This window comes from Etheostoma cragini, chromosome 17 (genome assembly GCF_013103735.1).
Source record: "Etheostoma cragini isolate CJK2018 chromosome 17, CSU_Ecrag_1.0, whole genome shotgun sequence".
NCBI lineage: Eukaryota > Metazoa > Chordata > Actinopteri > Perciformes > Percidae > Etheostoma > Etheostoma cragini.
This window is the reverse complement of record NC_048423.1, coordinates 12,042,168-12,060,586: the sequence shown is the minus strand read 5'-3', so window position 1 is coordinate 12,060,586 and position 18,419 is coordinate 12,042,168. Positions and strand designations below refer to the sequence as shown.

The following is an 18,419-nucleotide window of genomic DNA, read 5'->3' as shown; positions in this document are numbered from 1 at the left end:
TGTGTGTGAGAGAGTGAGAGAGAGAGAGAGAGAGAGAGAGTGAGAGAAAGCATGTGCAATGTGGGATGGGGTTATCATATCAGAACAATAGAAAAACAGCATGAGAACCTCCACTCCCCACAAGGCCATCTCACTTTCAGCACCAGCTGCGTAGGGTGTTAGTGTCTATGTTTGTGTGTGTTTGTGGGTTTGTCCCCCTCTCTTTTTCTCTCTCTTTCTTTCCATGGGATGTGATTTTTTTGCAGCCATACAGCGTGACAGCACGGATCATTAACTATTCATCGCCCAGGGAAAGACTGTAATGATTCCAGATTGGTAAGGGGAGCCGTGGGTGTCAGGGAAGGGAACTTTGGGGTCTGGTAGGACACAGAAAGTTGAGGTTGACCTGATATTAGCTTCCTACATGTAAGAGTTTGTAAAGAAAAGTGTAGTAGATTGGTTGGTTCTCTATGAGTCTCAATAGCAAATGGTCATTCACTTTAGACAAGACAAACAACAGGATGAAACAAAATCTACTGATGTGTATTTCTGCTTTTCTTTGCATAAATACGCGGGTACGCATTTACACAAACACGTGTACAATCAAACACATACTCGCAGTTTCTTTCTTGGAAGAGTGACCAGAAGTTGAACTCCCAGTGAAGGACTCATTAGGGACTGGCTTGCTGGCACACACATACACACACATATATTTTTGTACGTAGTCTGTGACCAGGCCAGGCCACCTGCGGGGGATTTGGGGCGGGGTGGCGTTCAGTTGGAAGAGAGGAAGAGGGAAAAAGAGAGGCACGTTGTTGTTGTTGTTGTGAGAGGCAGAAGAAGGAAAAGGGGGTACAGTGCGTAGTTGTTGCAAATCATGGTGATATTCTGCAGTACTCTCAATATTGTGACTCAGTGACAATTACTTCCAGTATTTGGCTTGGACACCTCACAATATTGTAAATTTTAGTATTGAGTAGAGTAACATATTTACTGCTTCACTTTGAGAAATTATGTATTTTTCCAGGCGGTCTTTTTTCATCAAATTAAAAAATCCAATTAAAGTTGAAGAATCCAACACCTAATCCAATCTAAGGCTCATTATTTTTTAAAGCAATCTTTGCTTAATGATTAAAATATAGCCAAATATATACATTAATACAAATGTTAAATATAAGAAAATATGACTCTGTTTAAAAATTGGATTTAAAAGATAACATTTGCAGAGCAAACACTTTTAATTTAATTTTTAATTACTTAGAGGGGCTCTGTTGCATGACCAGCAGCTTGTGTGTCATCCCATTCCCGTTTTTATAACCCAGGGCAGTTTCTGAGCTTTCATAATAATCCTGTTTAGTTTAAACAGGGGAACATCAGGAAACAAACAATATTACTGCAAGGAGACTTCCAATCTGGGCGAAGATCTGTATATTATTGAGAATATAATAAAAAATGATGGGCCAAAGCTCACTGTCAGTCCATTTTTATCTTAATTACTTTTAATCTTCTGACTCTTTTTTTAGATTAGAGAAACCTTTGTTTGTCTCAATGGCCTCCGCTGTTATTTTATTGAGCAAAACATTTACACCTAAACCCGCTTTATAATGAACAGGAGAGGTAACTAAAAGATAGAAGCTGCTTGTGTCAATTTGAGGGTTATATGACATAAAATGAATGACTATTGCTCTGAATTAATGCTCCAAGGGAATAATAATTGAAGTAAAAATATGTGTTTGAAATGAGCAGTGGGTAATGAATTGCTTCAAGAGGTGGAATAAAATACAACTTCTCTAGTGGGAATCAGGGAAGAAATTAGTGTATATAGACGGACAAAAGTGAGAGAGCTGGTGAACCCAACTGTTTGTGCGGAAAGGGGATTTGACAAACGAGACAAATGGGGAAAAGCCAGCGATAACATTTTGAAATGATGAGAGAGAAATGAGCTGGAGTGAAGTTAAATGTAAAGACTCGTGGGCAAACGGACAGGAGGTAATGGGTTGCGGTGACTGTCATTTGCAAAGGTACGGGGGTGGAGAGGCTAAACATTAGGACGCTAAGAGGAGTGAGAGAGAGCCGAAAGAGCAGCTGGAGGAGGGGAGAGTGATAAAATGGTGGAATCAAATGAAACAAGGCAAATGGGACGGGACTAGAGGTGTAGAGATGGTGGATAGGAAAGAGATAATGGGGAAAACAGCAGCCGGAGGAACAGGGGACGAGGGTACATCAAACAGCTTCACCTCAAGTATACCTGTCAGAGAGCTGTCATTAAGGCTGCTCCAGCTGTGCTCTGCACTCTCCCTGATCCCAGGCCTGTCAAATATGCCATGTTAGATCAGAAGGGAGTTCTTCTCTGCCCTACACCTGATCCCAGATCTGTCAAAGCTTTGCCATTCCAGATCACAAGGCCTCAGATCACATAGGTTGAGCAACTGTGCGAGTGTTGATTCACGCTTTTGATGCTATTTGTTGTGTTTACCTGACTCCCAGATCTGGCAAGGCATCTTGTCCCTTTAGGTAATTGATTTTGATTGGCCGGAGACATAAAGTCTGACCTTAAACAATGCTTATTGGTCTATGGTCCAAGAGCTAGAGCCAGTAATTTCACAGTAAAGCATAATGTTTGGCAGCAATCTTTCTTTCTGTTTTAGGGAGTGGAGTTTTGAGCAGTGTGCTTTTTATTTCACTGACTTCCACCGTCACTCACTCTGTCTTCCTCTCCCTGAATTTTTATCTCCACTTCACTCTCTCTCTCGCCAATATTTTCCACACAAGCTGAGTGATAGATAGGAAGGTGATCAAATATTCATGGTTTGAAACTCAGATTAGTAATGCTGTGTAAATGAGGCCATTTAAAAGTCTGTTTTATTCATTTTAACTGGGTTAGGCTCACACACACACACACACACACGCTGTACTGGCAGTGCAAGCGCCCGCTCTTCCCTATATCATTGACGGTGCTGCAGTTATTTGAACAGGTATCTAGAGACAGCTTGATGGGTTGTGTGCTCTGTATGTAAATTGAAAAGTTGAAGTGTTTTGAACAAATGGAAGTGAAGAGGTGGGGGGTTGTATAGCTGAATGTGCAGAATGTCTTCAATTCCACCCAGAGATTTCAGACTCAGGAGGAAAATTTGCAGAGAGATCAATGGTTGTTATTGGGAGGCCTTCAATCACCGCTTCAACTCTATTATTCATGTCTTTATTCTCCTCTCAATATACTGTGGCACTCCTTTGATAGATAACCTAGTTTCTCAAGGATGTACAGCTTTACAATAAAGTCAAAAGTAGGAAGTATAATTTTTTTTTCTCAAAGTCACAACATCCCTGGGAATTTGTGTTAATTTGCAATTCAGTTTATAAAGCAAAAAGAGTTGATGACATCAACAACAGCGGAAGGGTTTGAACTCCACACGAATGCAGAAGCTGCTCCATGTCAGTGCACAAATTTTCCTGCTGAGAGTTGTGCTGCTCTCATTGAAACCAACCATATCCACCTGTGCTCAAACACCTGTATAAGCTCCTCTTTTCTCAATCACATTTTTCTTTTTGTTTCACTTCTCATGTTTTTTTTTTTCTTCTCCCTGTTTTGCTTCAGGGCACCAGGACTCTTCCAGCCCTCAGCCGTGCAGCATTGGCGGAGGCTCTTGCCCCGCCATGTGTACCTGCAGTAACAACATCGTGGATTGTAGAGGGAAAGGTCTCACCGCCATCCCAGCCAACCTGCCTGACACCATGGCTGAGATGTAAGCACAGTACATGTTAACAACAATAAGCAGTGTCACTACTAGTTAAAAAAAAGTCCACCTTAAAATAAGTTTTCAAGAACAATTTAGGCTTTCAAAAAAGTGTAGATTTGCAGACAATTTTAGATGCAAAACTTATACTTTTTTCACAAATCAACATTTGCTATCAATCGTGTACAGCTCAGTGTCGATCTAATTTTGCTCAGATTTGGTACAGCAGATGAGCATCAGAACTACTTGGATCTGTCAAATTGAGACCGTTTCAGCACTGTCAGTGCAATCTGAGCAGCAGACCTACAGCTGCATTGTTCTTTGTAGCATGGCATTGAAGGGCATTGGTTTGTGTGTGCGCATTGGATGTGTATGTGTTTCCATATATGTATCCGTCTTTGTATGCCCATGCAGGGTTTTAACAGGGCTGAGAGGATTTAAACATGCGTGTTTTATGTACATGTTCTGTTCTAGCCTGCTTTTCTCACCATGCATCATCTGGCAGGGAGACATCCATCCATTTCTGTACACTGAGACACATGCAGACTTAGTGCAGACTTAAAACTGAGGCTGCATGCTCTTATCGGCTCAGATGGCTGTGAACCACATGCGAGCGCTTTACTATCATCCCTCCCTTAGTTTATCAGTCCGCCAACATCTGTCTGGGAATTAACTGTTTACAGCGCACATGCTATCAGTCTACCGTAATTCCCAGGACTGCATGGCTGGACTTTTCAAGGTAGTGCTTTTACTCTCTTTATCAGGGGTTTAATGCCTCTGGCAAATGAAATGGTACAGCCACACCGTGATTTATGCACAGTGAGAATAAGGAAGGATGAAGAGAGAAAGCCAGCGGTTGCATTGCATGTTCTTCCAAGGAGCATGTGTGTAGTTAGGAGGACACAGCAAGTTTCTAGGTCTCCTCCTCCCAATGGGGTCTGTTTATAAATACCCAGTTATATGGAAGTCACTGATCCTATGTTCCCCAACAACCCTGACCCATTTCTAGTGCAGTGGTGTGCTCAATTTCCTTATTTGGCCATTTGGTACAAACTTCTGTGTGTTCTTATCAAATTGAATGACCACCCAAGAAATATAGAGGCATTAAATCATTTAAAAGTGTTGCTAAACATGCTGCATTAATGTAAATAACTCATCCTCACCCTTGCCTCTCAGTTTTTACCGCGTGGGTTAGACCTCTTCATCATACCCTCCAGTTGGAATGTTCCACAAGTGGAGTATCTTGTAGAGACTCATGTGATCTATGAGCCCAATAACCAGCGAGCAGCAGTAATGGGAGAACAGAGACATGGATGAAAGATCTACCAAGCACAGGTTTTATAGTAAGTAGATTATGTCGGCACTGCAGAGCAGATGAGTAACGACATTTTAAAAGTCTCCCTGCCCTTTACATCTAATTGGTGTTTAACGGCATCCTGCTAATAAACTCTACTACAGTATGTTCTGATTCATCGTTTAAAAGACCATAGTGAAACACTGGTTTACATCATGGGCATTCCTCTTGTCCTGCCCATCAGAGCCTTACCCTACAGGTTTGATTCCCCCAACACTCTTTCCTTTACTGTTTCTCCTTCTTTCTTATTTTTTTTCTCCACATCTCTGTCTTTTCCTGCTTACCAAAGCACCACAGACAGTTTTGAGGCGGCCAATCAGTGGTGTAGGAATTAAGAAGCGGGGGGTTGGTGCGCGTGTGTGTGTGTGTGTGTGTGTGGTGGGGGGGTTCCACTCAGTAATTTGGTGCAGTAGGTTTGATCTGTGCTTGAAGTTCATTATAAAACCAGTTTCAGTTACAGCAAGGCGGGCTGCTGGGTATCAAGGCCAGCCTAATGCCTTGTTAATGAGGCACTCGGAAACTCACATACACACACATGCTGCTCTCATTATGTTCAAATCGGAGAACTGCAACCTCCCTGCCCTGCTCTCCCCTAATGAATGCCAGTGTTGTGTTTACGGCTTTTGGGATGTGAGCTGCTTTCTGTACTCCTCTCTTGTGAGACCAGGCCCAGTTAGCCTAAACACTACCACAACAGATTATTATGCACCATGGTCTCTGTCTGCAATGACTGAACTCTGCCATAAACCCCCCACCACCTTTCATCTGCTGCTGCGGTCCTGCCATCCATTTCTGAATCACGCACGCACTGGGTGAATACCCAAAGGCGTAATGTGTTTCCCCTTAATGAAAACCATGCTCAGACCCTAATGAAAAGGATGAGGACCATTGATTGGGATGACACAAACACCACCTCACAGACACACATACAAACGTTGGGCCTAACAAATTGGATTGGAACCATTGATTGTCCGCCCAAAAGCGACTCTGAGAAATTGTTTATTTTTTTCTCTTGTCATTGGACGAAGGAGCTCTTTTGTTGATTGGAGGGATTAAGTTGCTTGCACATATCGATCTGTGAGGAGCCACAAAACGTGAGTGCATAAAAGTTGTCAGACAGCACTGTGTGCCCTTGTCTGGCTCAGAGGGTTTTGTCATATGCTGACACACAACGGAGTACAACAGCATGTAGATACTGAAACACATGCAAACAGAATGTAGAGTGCCAGACTGGTTTGGACCAGTCAGACAGACTGGTTGATGAGAGGAGGCGCTAAAGCCACTTGGCCCAGCACTCAGCCGCATGGTGAGGGCAAAAGAACCACAGCGCTGTCACTCTGCTGTAAATCCACGGACACATTGGGACAGGCAGACAAAAACAGACATGAAGAGCATGGACACCGCAGGAATCTGTGGTCTGGAATCACTACTATCCTAAGAATGTCAATTACGCTCCTATATTGTTCTTACCCACTTCTTTGAAGGGAAAAGATTCCTGATTGAAAAATCTGGAAACTCAACTGCTGTTAAGTGGCTGTGGCGAATGTCTAACAAAACATTTACCCCCCATGAATAGACATAAACATAGCAATGTAGGAGGCCTAAGAGGCATGTAATAGATCTGACATGTCTCTAATTGAATAATTATATCATGTGGAAATGGCTCTAAGTCAAGAAAAAGTTATGGTTAAATATATCACACATTTTTTTTATGTTTGCCAAGAAGTTTGACACATCTTAAAATATTTTCATTTTCCTGTGGTGACAAATAGCATTTTAATGATCTTTAGATTCCGTCATAGCCATTGGACTACCACACCTTGTGCAGGCCCATGCCTTCTCTCATACAGCCAGTTCCTCTGCTGGGATGCAGCATGGTAGGACAACCAGACAGGTCCACAGCTGGCTCCCTCCGGGCCCGGCTAAGCCTAGTTAAGGATAGTTTTAAAAGCTGTGAAGTGACCTGCAGATAAACAGCCCTCTGCCAGATACACCAGGGAATTGGTCTGGGACTGAGCTGGGTCCTAAGTAGCAGCCGGCCTGAAACACACAGACATGCATGCCCACACTAATGGGCTTTAGTGATGTCTGGTTCCCCAAGACCATCTGAGACTCATTAGAGTTTGTGACTGTTATGTTCTAAATAACCAATTGTATGTTTGTCTGTGCGTTCACTTTATTCTTTAGTTTTAGTCATATTTTTTTATAATGAGACATTTTTTTTGTCAGTGTTTTTGCTTCAGCAGCTCTTAGGCTTACAGGAAAAAGTAAACTAAAAGAAGTCATATTTCACCGCACTGCTAAGGTTTCAGTGGACACTTTGCAGACACCCAGAGGATAAAGACACCTAAAGACACAAGAACAAGGGAGAGCATTATTGATTTTAGGATCTCATATGAGAACATAAGTGCTGGAAACTGTAAATGGTATACCAAGAAGAAATATTACTTTTGGTTGAAGGCCTTAACACCCTCACACATACCTGAAACGGAACCTTTTCCCCCTGCAGTCTTTTTTCACAGCACTTTAGTATTCAGACTGTTTATTGGTTCAGAGGATGTTATGACTCCAACATGCCTGGACCTATTACAGCTGGGCTATAGATCTCCGCTAATATAATCAGGCCAATCAACATGGGTCAGAGGTAATGGGAGGATTACTCAAACATGTTGCCATGGAGAAGTCTATTGTTTAGTTAACTGATGGTATTTCCATCTCCTCTTCTCTTTTCTCCTCTGTTCTCCTCTTTTCTCCAGACGTCTGGAGCAGAATGGGATTAAGTCTGTTCCTCCAGGAGCCTTTTCTCCCTACAAGAAACTGCGTAGGATGTAAGTACAGCAGTACACTCACCTCAGGCCTAAATAATACAGATGAGAACAAGAAGTTGAGGGATGGAAAAAGAAGCGACATTTGGCAGTCTTCTCATTCCACTCCTGAGGAGCATGAAGTATTTATTTTGTCTGTGCCTAAAGAACATATTTTTGTTCTCAGACTTGGGGTGGCATGGAAAGCAAGCACTCAGATGCTACACGGGCATAATAACAGTTCTCATCTTTCATTGCTGCACACTGGTATTCCCCTGGCTAGTGTTGTGTCCAGTCCAGTGTGTGTGTGCGTGTGTGTGTGTGTGTGTGTGTGTGTGTGTGTGTGTGTGTGTGTGTGTGTGTGTGTGTGTGTGTGTGTGTGTTGTGTCTGCGTGGGCAAACTGTAAACTGCGGCTGGGATGATGATGAGGCGACGGAGAGTGTGCTGGTATGAAGGCTGAGCCTTCACTCAGTGACTGGATGGCAGCTGAGACTGTGTGGTTTTGCACCCGCTGAGCTTGCTGTCCGGTCACCTAACCAGCACACACCAGTCAGTCAAACCCATAACTCCAACCCCACCAGGCCTGACCGACGTAGCAGCAGCATTTGATTGAAATATTACAATAAAGGCTCATTGATGTTTAATTCAAATTTATTACATATTAACATGATCTATAAAAACAGACGTGTATATCATTACATCATCATTGTGTTTTATAGATTATATATAAACCAAAAGGAAATAGATGCTTTCATATGTATTACATGTACTACAAACCAAAAAACTGTACTCTGCGTGGGACAGCTGCTATCTCATTGTAGTGCCCTTGACTCTAATTTCACAGGAAATAACATAATCATTCTTTAACATAAATAATGCAAACATATTTGTGCAACAATTGTGGAGTCAATCAAGAATGTAAGGTTTTCAAATTAAGCAAGGGAAACTCTCTAAATTTAACGCCCCAAAACTGATACTGAAAATAGGGATTTGCAATATTATTATTATTTTCATTAGATATGATACAAGCTGTTGTGATTTTCATAAAACATCTATAAACTAGCTTAAATGGCAGTGACAATGTGTTGCTCTCTTCCATCTGGTCTTCCAAATGGTCATGACCTGCTACTGTTGTTGGTGTGATTCTGCATTTAGAAACAACAATGCATGGACGCATGTCTGTGTTGACCCTCAGGGCCTCTGTTGATTCAGCTGGCTCGACATACACTGTGTGTAGGCAGCATCGATACATCATCATGAATATGGTCACTCTCCTGGGGCACGCTCTGCAGATGTTCACATGTACGTTTCACATTTAGTGGCTTTTCTGATTTACTATGTATTGAAAATTCTTTCATGTAACATAGGTAAGTTAAAATAATATATATTCTTCTCTGCATGTGTATGACACATGTATGTGTGTTTGTTTGTGTATTTGTAGAGGTATGTGTGCAATGCCTTCCCTGACGCTGCCTGTCCTTCTCTCCCAGTAAAAGCCAATCACACACATTCTCTTTCACCTTGTCCCAGTTTGAATGACCTACACATGAACCGCTCCTTAAGAAGGGAAGCAGTACCCGCCGTCACACACCGACACATACACAAACACACCAGTGTCTGAGTTTACAGGCACACACCAGTGCAGATGTTGGCTCCTTCGCCACGTTTTCATTTCCAGGAAACCTTAGTCCTTTGCAAGAAGACAAATGGTTACTTATTTAACTGTTACCCCCAAATGAGGAGATATCCCTCTTCTTCACCACATGATGATTTTCCTTCAAAGGTATCCAGTTGACTAGAGTTCAGTCCACATACTCCATTAACTCTCTCTCTCTCTCTCTCTCTCTCTCTCTTGCTCTCACACACATACACTCTCTCTCTGTATTTCTCTCTTTCTGTCCCACTGTTCCTCATTTACTGTTGCATTTACTCTCTCTCTCACACACACACACACACACACAAACACATGGACACACAGGCTTAGTGGTTATCCTGTGGGGAGAGGCCTGTGGATCCTATTAACAACAGCCATGTTCAGAGGCTGTCTACTGTATTTTGCCCTGATTTCAGCCCCGCACCCCCATTTTTACTCGCACACCATACAACACAGTGCCTCTGGATAGGTCACCACTAATACACACAAATGTTTTCATTGGCTACAATACTCTAGCTCGCTCCATTTCATCAAATCCCTTGAAGGGATGCACTATCAAATATGGGAGAGAGCTGGAACTCATCTTTATCCAGCTCACACTACATTTACTACATTTGTTATTGCTGGCCAGCAACATGCAGTGGCCTTAACGTCCACCCCACCTACCTGTGAGGGTGACACCCATGTGACATTGGGGTCATACTTCCCACAGGAGAAGGACATTTTTTAACCAAAACCTCAATTTCCTTGAATAATTCTCCGGCCTTCTTCTTCAACACAGAGACCTTAGCAACAACCAGATCTCAGAGATAGCTCCTGATGCCTTCCAGGGTCTGCGCTCCCTCAACTCCCTGTAAGTGGCCCCCACCCCGAGTTTGGCGTGTGCATGTGCATAAATTTCCACCCTGTTATCATTACCCGTGTCTTAAGCAAGCGTCTGTTGTTGTCTTTCCTAGTGTGCTGTATGGAAATAAGATCACCGACCTGCCCAAGGGGGTGTTTGACGGCCTCTACGCCCTGCAACTGTTGTAAGCAGAACACAAACACAGCCACTCTGCTGATACACTGCAGACATATACTGAATACCAGGCATCCTTTCCTCCTACTCAGTCAAGGAGTCATGACCTTCAAATAAACTTTGTACCTGTGCATAATTTTTTAGATGGAATGCATAATAAATGAATGCATATCGAAACTCTGACAAGCTGCTTCCCTCCCTTTTTCCTTCTTCCCGCCTTCTTCCTCCTTCCATCTTTGTTTCCCCCTTCCTCCCCCTTCTCTCAGGTTGCTAAATGCCAATAAAATTCACTGCGTTCGTGCCAACGCCTTTCAGGACCTGCAGAATCTCTCGCTGCTATCGCTCTATGACAACAAGATCCAAACCCTTGCCAAGGGCACCTTCACTTCACTACGAGCTATACAGACCCTGTGAGTCAAACACGCACATATGAACATGCTACTGCACACACTCTGACCCAAACTGAGTCCTCACCATACAACATGAGCCAACACGGGAGTTGTTTACTCGCGGGTCTGTGTAATAACACAGGAATGAAATCATGAGGTGGAGAGAAGCGTAAATCTATCATCTTCTCAAACACGCCAACAAACACAGTTTCTGCGGCCAGATTGGGATTAAAAACAGCACACACCACACCCACTCTTTCTACCACCGTTACCCAGACAGCACCAATTCGGTTAAACGAATGTCTCCTTTTTAGTTTTGTTCCAGTAAACAAGGCACACCACACACTGTTATCAATACAGACCCCACACCGGGAGGTCTATTAACTGAAACAAACCATATGACATTTTCATCCATGTAATATGTAAGTATGCAAATACAAGACAGGAAGACACCTGTTGAAGATGATGGATAGAGCTGCCCCTTGGCTCACAGCACACACACACACATAGGCATCATGGGGCACATGGTTTAAGGGTCTCAGTCTAAAACAAGCTTTTGTGTTTTGAAATGTTGATTCAATTTAAAAGGTCATTTTTGGATGCCGTGGTTTGTGGTGCTTTACAATGAATTGTATTGCATTATACTGAGTGCTGTTTCTATTCTTTTGTCAACCCGATTTATTGACCACACATTGGAAACATCTTTCTGTATGACACAATATAAACCACATTGGCGACATTTCATTTTGAGGGTTGTTCATGTCCCTCATTTCGGCCAGATGTCTGTCACCTTCCGCGTTCTTTTATGTTGGCATTTTAAACTTTGGTGGATGTGTAACTGTTCCTCGGATCTCTGGAGGGTAAATCCAGACAGCTAACTAGATTATCTGTCCCGTCCCGGGTTGTAGCTTCATTTTAGCATAGAGTGGTATTGACTTAATCATCTAACTCTTGACAAGAAAGCAAATACGTGTATTTCCCAAAGTGTCCAACTCTATCTTTGACATGATAAGATCATGTCATTATGACATGGTTTAACTTAAAGTCAATAATCAATTATTTAAAAGCATTTCCTATCTAGGGTTTCAGATGAGAATCTGCAGTAAGTCTGTGGTTCTGGCTTCTTCTTCTATCAACCTTTCTAACTTGTTCCCCTTCTTTCCAATCCCCCCTCCCTGTCTGTTCTCCAGTCACCTGGCCCAGAACCCTTTTATTTGTGATTGTAATCTGAAGTGGCTGGCAGACTACCTGCGCTCCAACCCCATCGAGACCAGCGGTGCCCGCTGCGCCAGCCCTCGACGACTCGCAAACAAACGTATTGGACAGATCAAGAGCAAGAAGTTCCGCTGCTCCGGTAGGCTGGTGGCTCTGTGTCACTGTTTCCCTCTTATTTCTCTCAGGGGCGCTCTATCTCTCAAGCAGACTTTGTTGTTTTTATTCCACTTGTCTCTTACTGCTCTACTCTTACTTTCTCTCTTTCTCTCCTCTGGGAGTGAACATCTCTGCGTTGTTCCCTCTACCTAATACCTCAGTTAATGAGTGATCATTCCTGGCAAAAGGTTTTTTTGGGCATATAATTTGCTGTGCCGGTGCTCCTCAATCAACATCTCCCTAGATGAACATGGGGCCGAGGAGAGAGGGATCATTCGCTGTGATCACACTGTGATTCTAGTTTCACATTCAAGCCGCAGTGAGCTGAGATCACCAGTCAAGGCTGGTATAAGGGCTAGAGTTTCTGTACGTGTCCACCATTCCTCTGCCCTCTGCCATTCTCAGCCTCCATCTCCCCTTGCCCGCTCATCCATCTCTGCTTGTCAGGCTCTGGTTTCCTTCACAACCCCCCCCATCCCCTCATTCCCCTGCATTGCTCTAGGGGGGACTCACCATCCACACTCCCTCCACCCTCTGCCCACTATTGTGTTTATGCACCGTTCTACGCTGTCTGGCACTCTGCACTGCTGAGGTTTCACACTTCTTTATAGCCTCATTTGTTTGGCTAGACCTGCTGAAGAAGGGAGTCCAAGCGTTTTTTTCTCTTTCTTTTCCATTTTTTGTCTTTTTCCTTCTTTTTGTCTTTTTCTCACTGTCTCCCTCTTTCCCTCATATAACACTTGTCCTTAGCAACAGCCAAATATTTACCACCTTTTACCATCATTTTCAGTTCCTCCACATTTGCCATACACAGAGACAGCACGAGGCTTCTCTGTTTTAGTGTCATATACCTTGAGTCAGGTGTCGTCATATATAAGCTTTATATATGACTGTACTGATGCATAGCAAAACCACAGCTATGCAGGCCAGACTTGTCTCACTGACATCCGTCCCTCTTTCTTTTCCCCATCACAGCCAAAGAGCAGTACTTCATCCCAGGTGAGTGCTTGTAAATGTTCACACCTATCATTGTCTTCCTCTTTTCTTTAATTGTCCACCTGCAGCCATGTAGCAGCACCATTTTTTTTTATTGCTGTTCATTTAAGAAAAACTCTCCCACAAGTTGAAGGATAATTGCAGTTTAATACACCGTAGGTCTCATTTTCATGGTTTTGTCATCATTTCTTTCAATGATTACTACATTTTATTTACCAAGTTAATTGCTGACAGCTGGTAACACTGTTGCTAAAAAAAAATAGTTTAGACAAACCTATGTGTAAGAGAAAACAAAGAAAAGGGCAACATTATTACTCAAACTGCCTCTTGTTTACTGCTATCACAGTTTACAAACCGATTTCTCAGTTCAACTTTGACCTATAATACTTGCGGTAGTAATGTCCACACAGTTTTCCTGCTCAACGATGGTAGGATTCACAGAGGAAATGATCTGCACAGAAGAAACTTTGGGTATGGAAAGATCAGTTGAAATGTGTGCACTGGTGGTAGTGGCACTTTAGGTATTCATACATATGAGAGCAGCTAATTGGGCCTATAAGTGACTGGACCTATGTGTGCATCTTAATGGGATATACGTGTGAGAGCATCTGTTTCTCCTCAGCTCTGTTTTCCTAACTGTCTCAGCAGATAGAGTCAAAAGGAAGTGTGTCTTTGCTTTGGCGTGAGCACAGACAGTCACTCAACAAGAGGGGCAGAAAAGGAGGGAGGGAGAGAAGGACAGAAGGGGAAGGAAAGTGTGTCCTTTCTATCAGTAAAAGCTAAAGAAAATAAAGCCCACCAGAGGACCCAGATTCCTATCAGCGGATGTTTCCGGACCTCTTAACAAGAGCACTTCCAAGAAAATAACTAGGAGGAGCAGTGATGTGTGTCAAACTCTGTGTGTGTGTGTGTGTGTGTGTTTGTTTGTGTGTGTTTGTGTGTGTGTGTGTGTATGTGTGTGTATGTGTGTGTGTGTGTGTGTGTGTGTGTGCGGATGTGCGTGCATGTGTAAATTAATGTGTATTTGTGTGCTGAGCTGAGATAAAGCTCTACATTGGCTTAGAGAACAAATGGGAGTACTAAGTAAGCAGAAGGAAGATCAAAGCCAATTGTAATTAATGAGAATTTCAGCCTCCCTGAATGATAACAATAAAAGCCTCCACGATACACACACATGCAATACACTTTAACACACAAAATCCCCGACAGTACGGGAATTCCATTATAAATTGATAATGAGAACCAAGCTACAGGGAATTATGAGAACTTCAACATCTCCGGCAGTGAGTCATTTTGCGCCTCAGAGAGGGAAAAACCTCATCCATCTTCTGTGTTTTCTCCAGTTTTGTTTAAATCTGCTGAGAGTAAAAGTGTCCCCACCACGCACTTGTGACGATGACGATGACTCAGGCTCACGAATCTCCCCCGGCTCCTCTACATCCTCAAGATCAAAGCGCTGTGCTGTGCTTTCATTGCTTCCCCTGTAGCAGGAAATGCCTTTCCTGTTGTCTGGCCTAGCGAGGGAAAGTTCCTTAATGACCTGCGTTCCTGTGTCTATCTGCACTTTCCACTGAGCCACTCTAAGAAGTGACACAGCTTTAGAAAAAGTCATTGCAGGGGCAGCCAGAGGAAGGCATTTCTGTTCATGCGAATTAACTCATCAACCGCATTGTAATAAAGTCAACGATGAGGTTTGGGGTTAAGGTTATGGTTTCAAATGTCGCTCTATTTCTTCAGACGGACTTCTGATACTCAACCGTAGGATTTTTGTCCTGGTTGTTTGAGGTTTTGCTGCTCAGGATTGTGGTCTGGTTGCCCCACGTTGTTCCGATGACGTCATTTCCAAACCTCAGGCAGAGATGTGCACCGATGTGAGCATGTGAAAAAGTGAACGGGAAGCAAAAAACAATATCCAAACAAAAAAACACTGGGCTGTTCCATCTAAATGGAACCTATGCACACATAAGCTCTACACGCAGATATATACACAGACACGGAGACACAATACATACACTCACAGACACACAGACACACACATACACAGTGTTCTAAGTGGCTCCCAGCACTGCTCCATTATTGAGCAGCCATGATGTAACTAGCAGCACGCTTTTTGGCACGTAATGTCTATTCATAGACAGAGGAGGTGCAGGAAAACGTCCCACAGTCCCCATGCTGCCTCATTCTTGCTCTTCCTCCATCTGGACAGACGTCTCTCTGCACCTATGTCACTCACCTTTTATTTCTCTCTCATCTGTATCCTTTCACTTTTCTTCCTTGCATGCATTTATGTCCATCATACCCTCCTTTTTCTGTTTCCAGGCTCTCCTCTCCTTTGCCTTCACCTCTCTACGCACGCTTCCTGTGCTCCCTCTTGGGTGCTCTGCTTCATTAAAGCTAGCAGTCCAAATCCTCTTTGGCATCCATATCTCAATCTACCCTCCTACTGTTCTTTTCACCCCACTGCTCCCACTCTATCACCTCTCTAAAATGACTCACCCTCGCCCCCGCCCTTCCATCCCCTCAGCCTCACCCATTCGACTCTCTCCTGCGAATGGTAGGAGAGGTGCAGGATGTTCTTGAGCGTTCCTAAGGTTAAAGATTTGTTAGGAAATCTGCCTTTTAGGTTACAATAGGACAAACCAATAACATTCAGCTTAGGAGGGAGAGGATGCGTGACTAAGAGCATCATGGGAAAGTGAGGCACACATATATTGTTAAAGGGAAGCACTGATGTAATTTTGTTTGTTTGCATGTTTCTCCTGTTCAGGCACAGAGGACACCCGTCTGAATAATGCCTGTAACAGTGATCCAGTTTGTCCTCCCAAGTGCCGCTGTGAATCGAACGTAGTGGACTGCTCCAACCTTAAGCTCGTCAAGATCCCTGAGCACATCCCTTCATCCACCTCTGAACTGTAAGGAATCAGGAAAAAGTCTGTTGTCCACTGCTAACAGGAAACGATATGAGACAGAAATGAGCCGAGATAGCATGAAAAAAAAAATGAGAATGAAGTTGTCTATTTTTCTTTCAAGCCGCCTTAACAACAATGAGATCACAGCTTTGGAGGCAACTGGAGTGTTTAAAAACCTTTCCCAGCTGAAGAAAATGTAAGTAAATCTTTTATATTACTTTTTTACTTTAACTATCAACAGTTGTTCTCGAAATAGTGATTTACCTCTCTGACATGCTTTTCCGCGCCCAGTAACCTCAGCAACAACAAGATCACAGAGATTGAAGATGGCTCATTTGAAGGTGCATCATCCGTCAATGAGCTTCACCTCACGGCCAATCAGATTGACTCGGTCCGAAGCGGAATGTTCCGAGGCCTTGAGGGACTGCGCATGCTGTGAGTGTTGCACAATTACACACTCAGGCAGGTTGATACATCTGAAATGTAAGTTGATATTTCAGATATTTTAGGCTAAGGTGTTTCATTTCTTTTCTTTATAGGATGCTGAGGAACAATAAGATTAGCTGCGTCCACAATGACAGTTTTACAGGGCTGCACAATGTCCGCCTGCTGTCTCTGTACGACAACCAGCTCACCACAATCACTCCCGGAGCCTTCGACACTCTGCAGACTCTCTCCACCCTGTGAGACCCTGGCATACACACAAGCCTAGCTTTAATTGTGCATTTTAATGTTACAACGATTTTACAGCCACTTTTACGCTCACTTTCTCCCAGTAACCTTTTGGCCAACTCCTTCAACTGTGACTGCCGGCTGGCCTGGCTCGGCGATTGGCTGAGGAGTAGGAAGATTGTGACTGGTAATCCTCGCTGCCAGCGTCCTGCCTTTCTGAAGGAGATTCCCTTGCAGGATGTTGCTCTACCTGACTTTAGCTGTGAGGAGGGTAGGTGGTGCCAAGACACACAACCAACAACCAATCATAATTTGAGTCTGTTTGTCCTTATTTAGATCCTCTCTGAACTTTTGTTTAATCTTCTCCATTTTAAATTAAGTAATCTGGCTCTTTGAAAGACAATAAATATTTCCGATACAGCAGATGACCTCCATTATGTGTGAAACTTACCTGTCGGGGTTTGACTGATGAAGATTTTAATGTTGCATTCTGCTCCGCAGTACATTATGAACAAGAAATGCTTAAAGTGTCTGAGATCATCTTAAATAATGACCGCTATTGTGCAACTCTTTTGTTTACAGAATAGATTGCTACTCAGCACTTCCTAAGCTGCTGGTCGATGCCTGGCTGAGTGGAGCTATTGAGCTGTTTGCCTTATTGACCAGTCAGCCTATTTGCACTTGAATGAATGTTAGACTTGTCTTCGGGCCTCAGGCAGCTCCCATTCTTTGCTCTTGCTGGTCGATATTACATTAGTGAGGCTCCTCTCTCTCTGTCCAATTTTACTTTCACAATTGTCACTTCCTCTTTTTTCATCGTCTTTCTGCCTCACCATCAGCTTGAATGATTGTGTTTTGGCACTGTCTTGCCTTTAGGTTTCCTTTGTCTTTCTACTCTTTCTACTGTTTTTTTGCCAGGGACAACTACTAGTCATTTGACTGTCTTCCATGTCTTCTCTAGCCTCTTGTTTATTAATCCTTTCTTTTGCTCTCTGGTATTTGACTCCCTCTATCTCCTTGTTTTTTTTCCAGGCCAAGAAGAGGTGTCAAGCTGTGTGCCCAAACCCCAGTGTCCCAGTGAATGTACTTGCCTGGAGACTGTGGTGCGCTGCAGTAACAAGCATCTCCATACGCTGCCCAAAGGCATTCCAAGAAATGTGACTGAACTGTGAGTTCCTTGGCATTAATTATGCTAATTGCATGTGTATTTTTACAACTTTGAGTTCCAGGTATCATTGTTTCTTTGTCTGGTATTGATGGAGGCAGATCTGGAAAGGAATCCAAAGGAGATGATATTCGAGGTATAAAAGATATGATAGTTACAGTGGTGGCAAAGAAAACAGATTTCATCATTTGGAGAACTGGGAAGGAGTCAATAAACCCTGCAGTTATTCTCTCAGACATTCTTCTTTAGTGTTCCCTGCAGCCCTCAGGGCTAGCACTGATGTCACTCTCACACTCAGAGCCAAGGATCAGTTTGTGTGTGTGTGTGTGTGTGTGTGTGTGTGTGTGTGTGTGTGTGTGTGTGTGTGTGTGTG

General features: G+C 43.3%; 1 protein-coding gene across 4 annotated transcripts in view; it reads left to right on the top strand.

The window, feature by feature from the left end:
- The window catches only part of slit1a (slit homolog 1a (Drosophila)), an 85,091-nt gene that overhangs the window by 52,549 nt on the left and 14,123 nt on the right, over positions 1–18,419 (top strand). For 2 of the 4 annotated variants that reach the window (XM_034898350.1, XM_034898348.1), the window contains exons 9-21: positions 3,575–3,722; positions 7,824–7,895; positions 10,308–10,379; positions 10,483–10,554; positions 10,811–10,954; positions 12,124–12,287; positions 13,280–13,303; positions 16,068–16,212; positions 16,331–16,405; positions 16,501–16,644; positions 16,749–16,892; positions 16,986–17,152; positions 17,914–18,049. In XM_034898350.1, the coding sequence (XP_034754241.1) occupies positions 3,575–3,722; positions 7,824–7,895; positions 10,308–10,379; positions 10,483–10,554; positions 10,811–10,954; positions 12,124–12,287; positions 13,280–13,303; positions 16,068–16,212; positions 16,331–16,405; positions 16,501–16,644; positions 16,749–16,892; positions 16,986–17,152; positions 17,914–18,049 (1,507 nt within the window). The remainder of the gene's footprint in view (positions 1–3,574; positions 3,723–7,823; positions 7,896–10,307; positions 10,380–10,482; positions 10,555–10,810; positions 10,955–12,123; positions 12,288–13,279; positions 13,304–16,067; positions 16,213–16,330; positions 16,406–16,500; positions 16,645–16,748; positions 16,893–16,985; positions 17,153–17,913; positions 18,050–18,419) is intronic. The other 2 variants (XM_034898349.1, XM_034898351.1) reach the window with 1 other exon arrangement.